Source organism: Giraffa tippelskirchi, chromosome 11 (assembly GCF_054371585.1).
Source record: "Giraffa tippelskirchi isolate mGirTip1 chromosome 11, T2T-mGirTip1v1.2.pri, whole genome shotgun sequence".
NCBI classification, from domain to species: domain Eukaryota; kingdom Metazoa; phylum Chordata; class Mammalia; order Artiodactyla; family Giraffidae; genus Giraffa; species Giraffa tippelskirchi.
The window spans coordinates 20,800,528-20,812,783 of record NC_137285.1 but is presented as its reverse complement, the minus strand read 5'-3'; the positions used below and the strand labels follow the sequence as shown (position 1 = coordinate 20,812,783).

Here is a 12,256-nt window from a genome sequence, read left to right as displayed (position 1 = left end):
TATTTACTATCTGGCCCCTTATAGGAAAAGTGTGCTAAGCACTGGTTTAGAGTGAGTCAGGGCTTGCAGGGGAGTGGAGGGAAGGGTGCACCCTCTTTGAGGGGGAGAGCTCAGAGCTCTGACCACCGCTGGGACCCTCTCTCCACCCAGGTCTCCAGAGCCAAGCAAGACATCAGCCCTGGGCAGTGGCGAGGATGGTATCGAACCTGTGTCCCCGCCAGAGGGCATGGTGGAGCCTGGGCATCCGCGGGGCACCATGTACCCGCTGCTGTACCGGGACGGGGAGCAAGCGGAGCCCAGGTATCTTCTCGGCGGCCCCTCCCCTTCCTGGGGTGCTCAGGAATATGGCCCTTGCCCACCTGTGGCCTCGGTCCACCGCTGTGCAATTGGGGGCTTCACAAGGGCCTCGGGGTGCAACTGAGGACCTCAGACCTACTAAACAAGATTGAAACTTGGGAGACCTCCATGGCAGCTTCCAGAGTCTTGGACTGGGGTCTCTCAGCTCAGGCTGGGGTCTCTCAGCTCAGGCTGGGCCCCTGTTGCCGACACTTGAGAATCTGAGATTTAAAGAGCTAAATGTGCTGGACCAAGGGGTGGGATGGAGGCAGAGAAAAAAGCCCCCTGATCTCAGAGGAAGGTGTGATCTGAGCCCATTTTGGTTCCCCAAGCCCTTTTCTGGGCGTCTGGCTGTGGCAGGCAGACAAGTATGGCCCCCCAGGACAGCTGGGGCTCTCCAGAGATACCCTGAGCCCAAGGGTAGGAGATTTCAGGAGACATAGTCCCTAAGAGACCGAGGAAGCAGGCTCGGGGGTAGGAGAAGCATCATTCTGAATTTCTAAGGCAGCTCAGGTGGTGAGCGCCCCGTCATCAAGGGTGTGCAAGCTCAGCGCCAAGTGAACTGACCTGGGATGTCTGTCCTCGCAGCAGGATGGGCTCCAAATCTCCAGGCAACACCAGCCAGCCGCCGGCGTTCTTCAGCAAGCTGACCGAGAGCAACTCGGCCATGGTCAAATCTAAGAAACAGGAGATCAATAAGAAGCTGAACACCCACAACCGGAACGAGCCAGAATACAGTAAGGGGCCCACCGCTCCCCAGGAGTGGGATGACAGCGGGGTGGGGCTGGGGGCCAGCACAACCAGGTGGACCTTCCGACCACCTCTCCCATTATCCCGTCACCTCATGTTCAAGGAGCCCGGGGTGGTCTCTCTTTTTGCTGTAGGTATCTGGTGGCACAGAATGCAGTACCCAGAATGGGCCCAGCACACAGGGGGCTCTTAGGGAATATTTGCATGAATGGGCCAGTTCACGCTGGGCACCAGAGATTGGGGTCACGCTCATACAAGGGCTCCATGAGTCTCCCATTCACAGAGCTCCTCACATTTGTGATTTTCCCCTATTTATGTGGTTCCTGGATGTCAGTCTTAGCTCAGCTCCCCACCCCTGTTAGCACAGCACCCGGCCCGTAACAGATGCTCTATGAGAGAACCTATGAGAACCTATGAGAACCTATGAGCTGGTAAACCAATGAATGAAGGGTCCTCACATCCCTAGCCTCAAAGAGCTCTTTAGTTGGGGGGAGCTCGAGGGCCTTGCAGAGCCTTTTCTTTTTCTGGGGCTGGTGTCACAACCTTGCAGACATTCCCTGGCCCAGGCTGTTAAGTCCAAAACCTTGTCAAGTGCAGTACGCCGGCCAGCGGGTGAGCAGCCTCTGAGAGCTGACTCAGAATGCAAAATCTCAGATGTCAGGGCCATCTGGCTGTGACCTCTGTCACCCCATTGATCACCAGGGTTGATTCGGCTGACCTTGCTGACTGGCGGGTGTCCCCTTCCCCCCTCACTGCTCCACGCGTGTGCCTCCCAGAGCTGTGCGCTCAGTTGAAGAGGATGACCTTCCCCTCTTTGGTCAAGGATGTACGAGTAGCTCTGTGCTCCCCTCTAGCTGTGCTAGAACCTCCACACAAGCTCTCAGGGTCCATTTGTAGGAGAATCCCATGGACAGGGAAGCCTGAAGGGCTACAGTCCATGGGGTCGCAAAGAGTCAGGCATGACTGAGCAACTTAGCACACACACACGGGGTAGTTGAGCTTCCAAGACTCAAGACATAGCCAAGTGAGGTGTTATGTGTGGCAGGCTGCCTTTTTAAAAAAGAAATACAGACTCTCAAGTGCTGCCCCATTGCATAAAGCTCCCAGGTGGTGCTAGTGGTAAAGAATCCACCTGCCAGTGCAGGTAGATGTCAAGAGACACGAGTTCGATCCCTGGGTCGGGAAGATCCCTTGTAGGAGGGCATGGCAACCCACTCTAGTATTGTTGCCAGGAGAATCCCATGGACAGAGACTAGCCCTGCTGCGTTGCACAAGCTCCTGGCTGGCACACCTTGCCTAGACCAGACGGGGGAGCAGGGCGGGTGGCGGGGGCAATGAGGGGTCGGGGCAGATGATTTCCAGGATCCGTGGGCCCATCGCCCTCACCCTTCTTATCGTCCTCCTCCAGATATCGGCCAGCCGGGGACAGAGATCTTCAACATGCCCGCCATCACCGGAGCAGGTAACCATCCATCCTAGGGGCCGCCAGCCCTGTGCCTGTCCCCCCACCCCACCCCCGTCACTGTTCACCCTGGGGAGGTCACACTGGGTGTCTGGACCCAGGAGGAGACTCGGGAGTGAGGTCATGGAGGTCTCTGGGCCCCACATCGGCTGTAGCCGTGATGACAAGCGGCGTTTCTCCTCTGGTTCAAATGTGTCCCCTCCTCTGGTCCAAACAAACCTTGCAGTGGGGATACAGATGAACATAAAAGGCCGGAGGCGGGGGAGGGGGGAGGCCTGCAATGAGTCTCTATTTGGAGTTCAATTTCGACGCCTCCTGGTGCATTTAGGACAGTGTTAGAATCACACACAACTGTCCAGAAATTTACCCGGCTTGTCTGTTGGGGTCTCAGATGGAGACTCGAATCTGCGGATGGAGAGTTAGCCTGTGTGCATACAGGCTGCCCTCGGGGTCCAGGTGGGCATTTTATATAGATAGAGCATCAGTTTTACTTGAAAATACCAGCCAGGAGGCTAGGGGAACACCACAGATGTATTCTGAGAGGAGTGTAAAATCCACACGTGTTTTTAAGCTGAAACTTAAGCCTTCTATGATGTGCTTTGAAGGCCGTTGGGGTTGGATCCCCCAGCCTCCAGTAGGGGCCACACTGTGCATTTCTGCTTCCTCCGTAGGACTGGGTGGGGCCTTGGGGAAGGGCCTTGTGTCTGGTATGAAACAACTGAGCCCAGAGCAGATGGGACTGATCCTCTGCCAAGTGCATCTTCGGTAGCGGGGGGACACGGGGGGACACATTGACCTTCTCTGGGGGCCATCACAGCTCTAGGAATGGGGTGAGCAAAAGACAACTATTGGATTTTATCAGGGGGCCACGGGGCCTCTAAATGCTGAGCCTTAGGCAACAGGGAGGAGGCAATTTGGTAGAAACAACAAGATGGTCAGAAATGGATGTTTTCAGAATGTTCCAAACCTTGACCAAGACACTGAGACATACAGGTGCATGTGGATGTAGAGATTCATGTGCAACAACCAAGATTTATGTGAAAACTTGTATATAAATGAGATTCAACTTTTTTTTTGAAGCAGTTTAATCCAAACAAAAGAATTTCCCCCAGACCCCAGTCTCTGCTGCTTTAGCTCCTGCTTCAGGACTGGCGGTGGTCAGCTTCCTGACTAAGCACCAGTCAGACCACATATCCATGACCTTGATGTCAGGCTCATCTGTGATCGTAGGATGCTAACCTCCCGAGAAACCATCATGACCTGTATCCCTCACATGTTTTTTTTCCACTTCCCAGTGTTTTAGTTTGTAGGATCATAAATGCTCTTCCCACCTCTCCACCCTGTTGGAAAATTTGCTTTTTCATGATGGATATGGCTTTTTTTATTTGAAGTGCTGATGAAACATGGCCAAAACCCAGCTTGGAAAAAAAAAAAAAAGTCAAGGGGTCCTGTGGCTGTGAATGAGTTTGAAAGTAAAAGGAAGAAAACGTGGACAGCAGATAGTTGCTTTAGAAATGTGATTTTAGAAGCTGCTGTGTCACAGAGCCAGCAGTCCAGTTTACAGATGAGTCAGGGGTCAGCCAGACTTGCTAATCATACAGTTGGCTCAGAGCAGAAGTTTTAAAATTCATGAAAAATTTTGCCTGGTGGCAGGCAGAGAGCTTCGTCCGCGGTTTTGAAAGCAAAGTCTGGTTTAACAACAACAACAAAATGTCCCAAAGAGGCACATTCCCCGGGGTTTGCAAAACGTCCCTAGGATGGTTCACAAGGAAACACGAGAGGGTCAGAAAACCTGGTAAACAGCAAAAGAGGAGTAACTGGCTTGACTTCTCAGTGGGTGTCTGGAAGGATCTGTGGGGGGGCAACTGTTGATTGGACCACTGTGGGCTGGGGTGGCTGGGCGGGCGAGGCCAGGCCACTGTCTCCAGCTCTGCCCTGATCCCCGCACGCACGGTAACTGCATGGCTGCGACCCTCCCTCCCCGTCCGTCTCTGCACCTCTTTCTCCTCGTGGCTCCCTGGGCGGGGAGAAGGCGTGGGAGGAGAGTTAGGCCCCAGCTGCGGGGGAGGCGGGGGGCAGGCCGGGGGCTGGGGGCTCCCAGATGGGGGCAGCCGGAGGACTGTCTAGTCACCTCCCCCCGTCCCTCTCCCCAGCATACCCTGGGAACCAAGGAAGGACTCCCCCATGCCCAGCACTCGCTCGGGCTGGGCTTAGTTTCCCCGCAGCCCTTTCCCCTCAGTAAGGGGACCTCTGATCCTACCCTCCACCCCACTCCCTGTTTTTAAAGCCACTTGGATTTTAAATAATGACGCAGCCCCAGCTGGGGTTACGGAGCCAGAAGGGGCTTCCGACTCCCCAGAGGGCAGAGTGGCCGTGAGGCTTGGTCCATGTAACTTCCCCAAAGCCCACCTCGCCCCCTCACCCGCTCCGGGAATCCCTAAGAGTCTCCAGGGTCCTAGTCAGAGGGAGGCCTCCCGCCCCATCGCCCTGCAGGGAAAACCAGGGCGGGCGGGGTAGACAGGGAAACCAGAACGATGCTTTGCCGAAATGTGCTCACTGTGTATTCTCTCTTCTCCTCCCTCTCTCCCTCTGTGCTTCTCTCTCCCTCCCCCCTCTGGCCCCCTCCTGGCCCCTCTGTGTGTGTGTCTCTCTCCCAGGCCTCATGACCTGCAGAAGCCAGGCGGTGCAGGAGCATGCCAGCACCAACATGGGGCTGGAGGCTATTATTAGAAAGGCGCTCATGGGTAAATATGATCAGTGGGAAGAGCACCCGCTCAGCGCCAATGCTTTTAACCCTCTGAATGCCAGTGCCAGCCTGCCCGCTGCTGCTATGCCCATAACCGCTGCTGACGGACGGAGCGAACACGCACTCACCTCGCCAGGTCTGCAGGCCTCCTCCCGCCTCGGCCCTCCAGCCCCGCCCGCCCACCCCGTCTGTCCCCACCCTGGTGTCATTAATCCTCCCGCAGCCTCCTCCTCCTCCTCCTCCTCCTCCTCCTCCTCCACGTTCCTCTGACCAACGCCCCCCCTCCTACCCCCCACCCCCAGCTTTGGAGCTTGTGACTTGATTTTTTTGTGCGTGTTTGACGTGGTCCTGGAGTTGGCTAACCCTAAGCTGGGCGGGCACCCCCAGGTGTCCGAGTTGCCCCGGGTCAACCTTTGCCCACTGGGCACGAAGGAGCTGCCGCTTTTCTAAAACCACTCACGCCACTGCCCGAGCCCTGCCCCGCCTTCCTCGAACCCTGCCAGACACAGGTCCCCGGATGCCCGCGTCCCGGCCCCTCTTGTGTCTCCTTGGGGGCGATCGGGCTGGATGAGGACCTTACTTTCTCTGTGTGGATTGAGGGGACCCCTGGGCTCATGGGCAACCAGGCCAGTGGGCTCTGTGCCTGCGGTGGCCACCATGCGTGTCCACGGCTGGCCCTCAGGCCTGATGGGGAGGAGACCAGGGTCTGTGTGCCAGACCCAAACCCAGATGAGTTAGGGAAACCACACGGGCCAGCTTGCCCTCAGCCCTGGGTCCCTAATCAACACTCCACGTATCAGAGCAAGGGCTGGGCAAGGAGAGCGCTTGAGCCATTTTTCTAACCTGGACACTGTGGCCCCAGGAAGTTTCTGGACTTAACACGAGCCCAGGCCTGGCCTCAGGGCTCCTGGCTTCTCTGCAAAGGGCCTGCAGCCCGCCAGGCCCCAGCACAGTCCTGGGGCCATGGTCAGGGTCAAGCCAGAGGCCTGAGGCTTTGTGCTTGGAGTATTAGCCCATAGTGGGTAGATGGGCCTCGGGGCAGCCTGAGGGGGCTTTGCACATAGTTCTACCCACTGCCCCAGTAGAAACCCCTGCACATCCAGGCGCATGGCTGGGTCTGGACGTCTGGTTGACCTCTTTGGCTTCCCAGGGGCCTGAGCTGCTGTTCTCCCTCCCTGGGGGGCCCAGGAAGCAGGGGGTCAGGGCCTCACCCATCCTCCAGTCCCCACAGTAGGAGACCTGTCCTCACAGTCCAACACGGCCCCTTCCGTGTGTCCCCCTGCAGGTGGCGGTGGGAAGGCCAAAGTCTCCGGCAGACCCAGCAGCCGAAAAGCCAAGTCCCCAGCCCCGGGCCTGGCGTCTGGGGACCGGCCACCCTCCGTCTCCTCGGTGCACTCGGAGGGAGATTGCAACCGCCGGACTCCACTCACCAACCGCGTGTGGGAGGACCGGCCCTCGTCCGCAGGTGGGCGAGGGGGCCAGGCCAGCTGCTCGAGCACTGACCGTGTGCAGAGCGTGTGGTCAGGCCTGTTCTGAGAAAACCGCCCAGGGCCCTGCCCAGCTAAACTCAGGCTCGAACATGGTCAGGACACTCCCTATAAGGGCCCAGCTGGAGGGCAAGGGCGCAGTTAGAGAGGAAGAAGGATTCCGGAAGTGAAGAGAGAGGCTCATGGGCAGGGGCCAGTCCCGTGGATTTGCAGGGGGGTTGCAAGGGAGCCCCCTACTCCCGATTTCTCTGTGAGTGCGAGGTCTCTGGGGGAGGTTCAGGAGATCCCTTGGCTGCAAAACAGGCCCTGGGGGCAAGGGCAGGAGCAGCAAGGAGGCTCCTGCAGGGCTGGAAGACAGGCTGCCGGGCATGGATGGGGTGGGAGTGGTGGCGGGGAGTCTGGGCGGGCAGTTTGAGAACCTTCAGGAGATAGAAGGGGCAGTGGAGGCAGGAGGGCGAGGCCCTGGGGTGGCAGGTGGGTGGGGCCCACAGGGACCGCCTGGCTCACCGTGTCGTCTCTCCCGGTCTCTCTGGCAGGGTCCACCCCATTCCCCTACAACCCCCTGATCATGCGGCTGCAGGCGGGGGTCATGGCCTCCCCGCCCCCGCCCGGCCTCCCCGCAGGCAGCGGGCCCCTGGCCGGCCCCCACCACGCCTGGGACGAGGAGCCCAAGCCGCTGCTCTGCTCACAGTACGAGACGCTGTCCGACAGCGAGTGACGGTCAGAGCGGGGAGGGGGCAGCAAGTAGCCGGAGCAGCGGGGCGAGGAGCGGGCGGCCACCGACTCCCCGCACCGAGGAAGGAGCCCCTGAGTCTGCCTGTGCGCCCACCCGTCCATCCGTCCGTCCGTCCAGAGCCGGCATCCTTGCCTGTCTAAAGCCTTAACTACGACTCCCGCCCCGGCTGGCCCGCGCAGTGACCTTACTCAGGGGATGTTTACCTGGTGCTCGGGAGGGGAGGGGCCGGGCCGGGCAGGGGGCGCAGCAGGCGTGTGTGGCAGCCACACACGTACAGCTGGGGCGGCCAGGGACCCAAAGCAGGACGACCACCCACCTCCCACGCCACTGCCTCCCCCCTTAACGCATTTGGAACCAAAGTCTAAACTGAGCTCGCAGCCCCCGCACCCTCAGCCCCGTCCGCCCCCCACCCCCCTCCCGCTTAGCACTCTGGACAGACGGACACGGGCCCTGTCCAGGCCCCAGCACTCTTGTCCCCGGGCCCCAGGGGCTGCCCCAGCCGGTGAGACCGCGGGAAACCGAGTCAGGCCAGGCAGGCGGGCGACAGGGCCAGGTGCGGCCTGGGGCAAGCGGCTGCTCCGAGGAACTGGACTGTTTCGTTCATGCAGCATTGCCGCAGCGGCGGGAAGGAAAGGCAGGTGTAAATGATATATTGGTTTACAGGGTATATTTTTGATACCTTCAATGAATTAATTCAGATGTTTTAAGCAAGGAAGGACTTACCCAGTATTATTGCTGCTGTGCTTTCGATCTCTGCTTACCGTTCAAGAGGCGTGCGCAGGCCGACAGTTGGTGACCCCATCGTCCGCAGGACCAAGGGGGGTGGGGGCTGCCGGGCCCCGAGCTACCCCTCTGTGTCCTCCCTTCCTCCCTTCCTTGGGCAGAATGAATTTGATGGGTATTCTGTGACCGCCATCTGCGCACGGCGGTGGCGTCCTGTCATTTACACATGTTCTTCTCATTAAAAAGCAAATTATACTCGAGTTACAGAGGCTCCTTCTCTATCTCGGACCTGCAGCCTGGAGGGTGGGCAACACAGAATGGGACGGTGGGAGTGTAACCCTGTGGGGGACAAGGGCACGTCCCCTGACTCACCAGACTCGTCCCATCTGCAGGTGAATGTTGTTGCTCAACTGCTCAGCCGTGTCTGACTCTTTGCAACCCCATGGACTGCAGCAATCCAGGCTTCCCTGTCCTTTGCTATCTCCTGGGGCTTGCTGAAACTTATGTCCATTGAGTCAGGGATGCCATCCAACTATCTCATCCTTTGTCCCCTTCTCCTCCTGCCTTCAGTCTTTCCCAGCATCAGGGTCTTTTCCAGTGAGTCGGCTCCTCTGCAGGCAAGTATTTATACCAACGGTAAGGACATCAGTGTGTGAACATTGAACCATCACACCCATGGTGGGAGTATTGAATTTTCACCCACGAGGAGGGGAGGAGGGTATCAGAAATTCACACCCATGCTGACAGTGTCCAAGACAGCCATCATCAGCTCTGAACTGTTAAATACCTTAAAAGTTATTATTCTGAGACTTGGCTGGTGGTCCAGTGGTTAAGAATCCACCTTGTAGCACAGGGGGCACAGCTTCAATCCCTGGTCGGGGAACTAAGATCCCACATGCTGCGGGGCAACTATGCCTGTGCGCGGCAGTGAAGATCCCATGTGCCCCGACTAAGGCGCGGCACAGCCAAATAAATAAATACTTTAAAAATTATTCCACCTACACCTCGTTAGAAAACAGATCCTTGGCTTTGAATATGAGGCAGAAGAGGGAACAGCCCTCCCAGCTCGAGTCTTGAGACACCTGCCGATTAACGACTTGCAGTTCTGGTAAAACAGTCTCGGGAGCTGTGTGCTCTCACGCCTGCCATGTTCCTTCAGGAGCAGAGCCAGCGCTTCAGAGAGGCTGCAGTTCTTTGCAGGGGACATGCGTGTGGGATTGGGGTTCAGGGTGTGAGGCAGAGGAGAGAACCAGGGCCACTGGAGGGAGAAATTGCCATCTCCAGCCCAACTTTTAACCTGGTGGTCAACCCAGCACCCCATCTCCCCAGGGTGTAGACCGGGGCATGGGGGGAGGTCTGCGTCCCCAGGGGACTCTGCCCAGCCTCGGTGGCACTCCACATTTACCCTGAGAACCTTTGCCGTGGAAGGGAGTGGACAGAGGGCTTGAGCCCCACAGGGCGCAGCCTGGCACCTGGGCTACAGTACTGGTGCTGACAGGCAGGTGGCAGTGTTGGGCCACCAAATCCAGGGTGGGTCAGGTTGTGCTGGCCACACCAGCCACCAGGGGTGAGCCAAGCATGCTGGTGTCACTCAGGATCCCATGGCTCCTCCCTCAGCTGTAGTCAGACCAGGGTGACATAGGGGTGGGGATGGGGGGTAACACAAGTGTCAAGCCACAGGGTCATCTCTGCCAGCCCTCTGTCTCCAGAACCTCAGAACTGACATCACCAGGCACCTCTGTTTTCTCAGGGCCGGTAGCACAGACCCCACACTGGGATGTTGGCAGGGCACAGGGAGAGCTCAAGTCTTCCTGGAGCCTACAGAGGGTCCACCCTCTCTTTCAGGCTCACCCAGCCAGTCCTCAGCCCCCAGAGGGTTCACCCCACTCCCCTCTGGTTCAGTTTTCTTACTGGTCCATCTTAAAATGCTGTTCGCATTAATTCCCTGGTAGAGTCTGCCCTCAGTGCAGAAGACCTGGGTTCAATCCCTGGGTCAGTAAGATCCCCTGGAGGAAGGCATGGCAACCCACTCCAGTATTCTTGCCTGAAGAATCCCATGGACAGAGGAGCCTGGCAAGCTATAGTCCATTGGGGCGCAAAGAGTCGGACACGACTGCGCAACTAACACTGTCATACCATTCCCTGACCCCTATTTCCCTGGGAATCTTTTATACACACTTCAAAACCCAGTTAGGTCGTTCCCTCCTCCAAGAAACCCATTGTCTCTCCCCATGTCCTCTCTCCTCTGGATCTCTGCTAACACACCGCAAGCTACTGGACAGAACCCGTGGAGAGCAAGGCTCTTGCTTTTCTCTTCCTATTGTTGACCAAGCCCCCTGGTGACTGTTGAGCTGAACTGACCCATGAGGATCAGATTCAGTGGGAAATAAGAACGTGGTTTGTAAAGTGGGGGAGAGTTGTTGGCTAGTATCCCTGTGTCTCAGGGTGGGGTTGGTTAGAATGCAGATTCCTGGGCCCCACCTAGTGGATATGAATGATTCTCTAGGTTCATGGTGAGGCCTGGGAATCTGTATTCATCCAGCAGCCCAGCTGTTCCTGATGCAGGTGATTTGCAGCCCTCCTGATGGTGGGGATGGTACCCAAGGTTGGAGCTAGAACCCAGTCCCTTCATTTCCTTCAAGCCAGGTGGTCTCTAGTAAGACCACAGACGGCTCTGCAGAGGAAGGCCCAGCCCACTAGCCTGAAGAGCTGCCATCACAGGGAGGGAAGGAATGGGCTGGTCCCCAAGGTACTCAGATTGGCTCAGGACATGCCTTCCTGGGCCCAGGTGACGCAGACACTGTGACAACTGACCTGGAACAATCAGGGCGGCTTCCTGGAGGTGGTGGTTCTTGGGGAAGGGATGTGCTGAGTGGAAGGAACCTGTGCAGGCAAAGGCTGAGAGGTGAGATCCAGCCCAGGCATTTAGGAGGCCAGGGTGGGTGGAGACAGTGTGGGGGCCCTGGAATTTCTGAGACAGAACAAGCAACGCCCTGTAAGATGATGGGCTGATTTTCTGAAAGTGGAGCTTATTGGCTTGTGAGGCTACTGGGTGCTGAGGGGAAAACAGGCCAGGAGACTAGTGTGGGGCCAGGACAGAGACCAACTGCCTCAGGAACGGCCCCCATCAAGGGGCCAGGCCACTTATGAGGCAGGCAAGAGGGAGGTGGTGTAGCCTGCGAGTAAGGATGGACCGTGGGCCCAGCTGCCACTTAATGGCTGTGTGACCCTGGCCACGCCATTTGAACCCTCTGTGCCTTGGTTTCCCCACCTGTAAAATGGGATAATGATATTGCTGGGAGGAATAACTCAGAGATGGGTTATGTAGTTCTGTAGACACAGTTTACCCACCTGAACAGGAGTTGGTGGGGTAAGGCCATGAAAAAAGACATGAACGGGTTTGTGAGGAAAGGAGAGAGAGGGGAGGGCAAACACCAGGTGTCCAAGAGACAGTGACTTATTTGCATATTACCCGGACGGGGTGTGACTGACTTGATCGCTGGCAGCTGGTGGGAGGGAGCCCTTAGAAGTACAAGGAGGGCCATCAAAGGAGATGTGTCTGTCTTCATGCCTTCTCCGGGAAGCCGGGGAAGGGTCAGCTGTGACGGTCACACGACAGGTCACACGTCTGTCCATCTCACCCCTCTGGAGTTTGGCCAGGTCCCACTTCCTCATTAGAATGTCTAACCAGCTACCTCACAGCCTCCTTGGGAAGATTAAATGCAAAAAAATGCTGACAGCAGGATCAGGCCGTCTGCAGGCAGGGAAGGCGGTCCGTGTACATGTCGGCTGCCAGGGCCGCTGTTGGTAGCATCACTAAGGGTGGGAGGGATTGAGACTGCCGACAGGGCACCTGTTTGTAGGTGGGCAGAGGCTGCCGAGTTGGATTTGAGGCCTGTGAGTGTGATGAACCCAGAGACTGGCTGGGGTGACAGCAGAAGAAGCCGAGTGAAGGGGGTCAGGATGGGTGTGTGGGGCCAGAGCCAGTCCTCCAACCTGGGGAGTGTTTCTGTGCC

General features: G+C 57.5%; 1 protein-coding gene across 15 annotated transcripts in view; it reads left to right on the top strand.

Moving 5' to 3' along the window:
- The window catches only part of NCOR2 (nuclear receptor corepressor 2), a 235,573-nt gene extending 227,073 nt beyond the window's left edge, over nucleotides 1-8,500 (top strand). For 12 of the 15 annotated variants that reach the window (XM_081540412.1, XM_081540407.1, XM_081540405.1 and 9 more), the window contains 6 exons: nucleotides 151-300; nucleotides 925-1,073; nucleotides 2,495-2,548; nucleotides 5,206-5,430; nucleotides 6,580-6,759; nucleotides 7,318-8,500. In XM_081540412.1, coding sequence (XP_081396538.1) covers nucleotides 151-300; nucleotides 925-1,073; nucleotides 2,495-2,548; nucleotides 5,206-5,430; nucleotides 6,580-6,759; nucleotides 7,318-7,499 — 940 coding nt within the window. In that variant the 3' untranslated portion in view covers nucleotides 7,500-8,500. The remainder of the gene's footprint in view (nucleotides 1-150; nucleotides 301-924; nucleotides 1,074-2,494; nucleotides 2,549-5,205; nucleotides 5,431-6,579; nucleotides 6,760-7,317) is intronic. The other 3 variants (XM_081540417.1, XM_081540419.1, XM_081540418.1) reach the window with 1 other exon arrangement.
- Nucleotides 8,501-12,256: the final 3,756 nt, after the last annotated feature.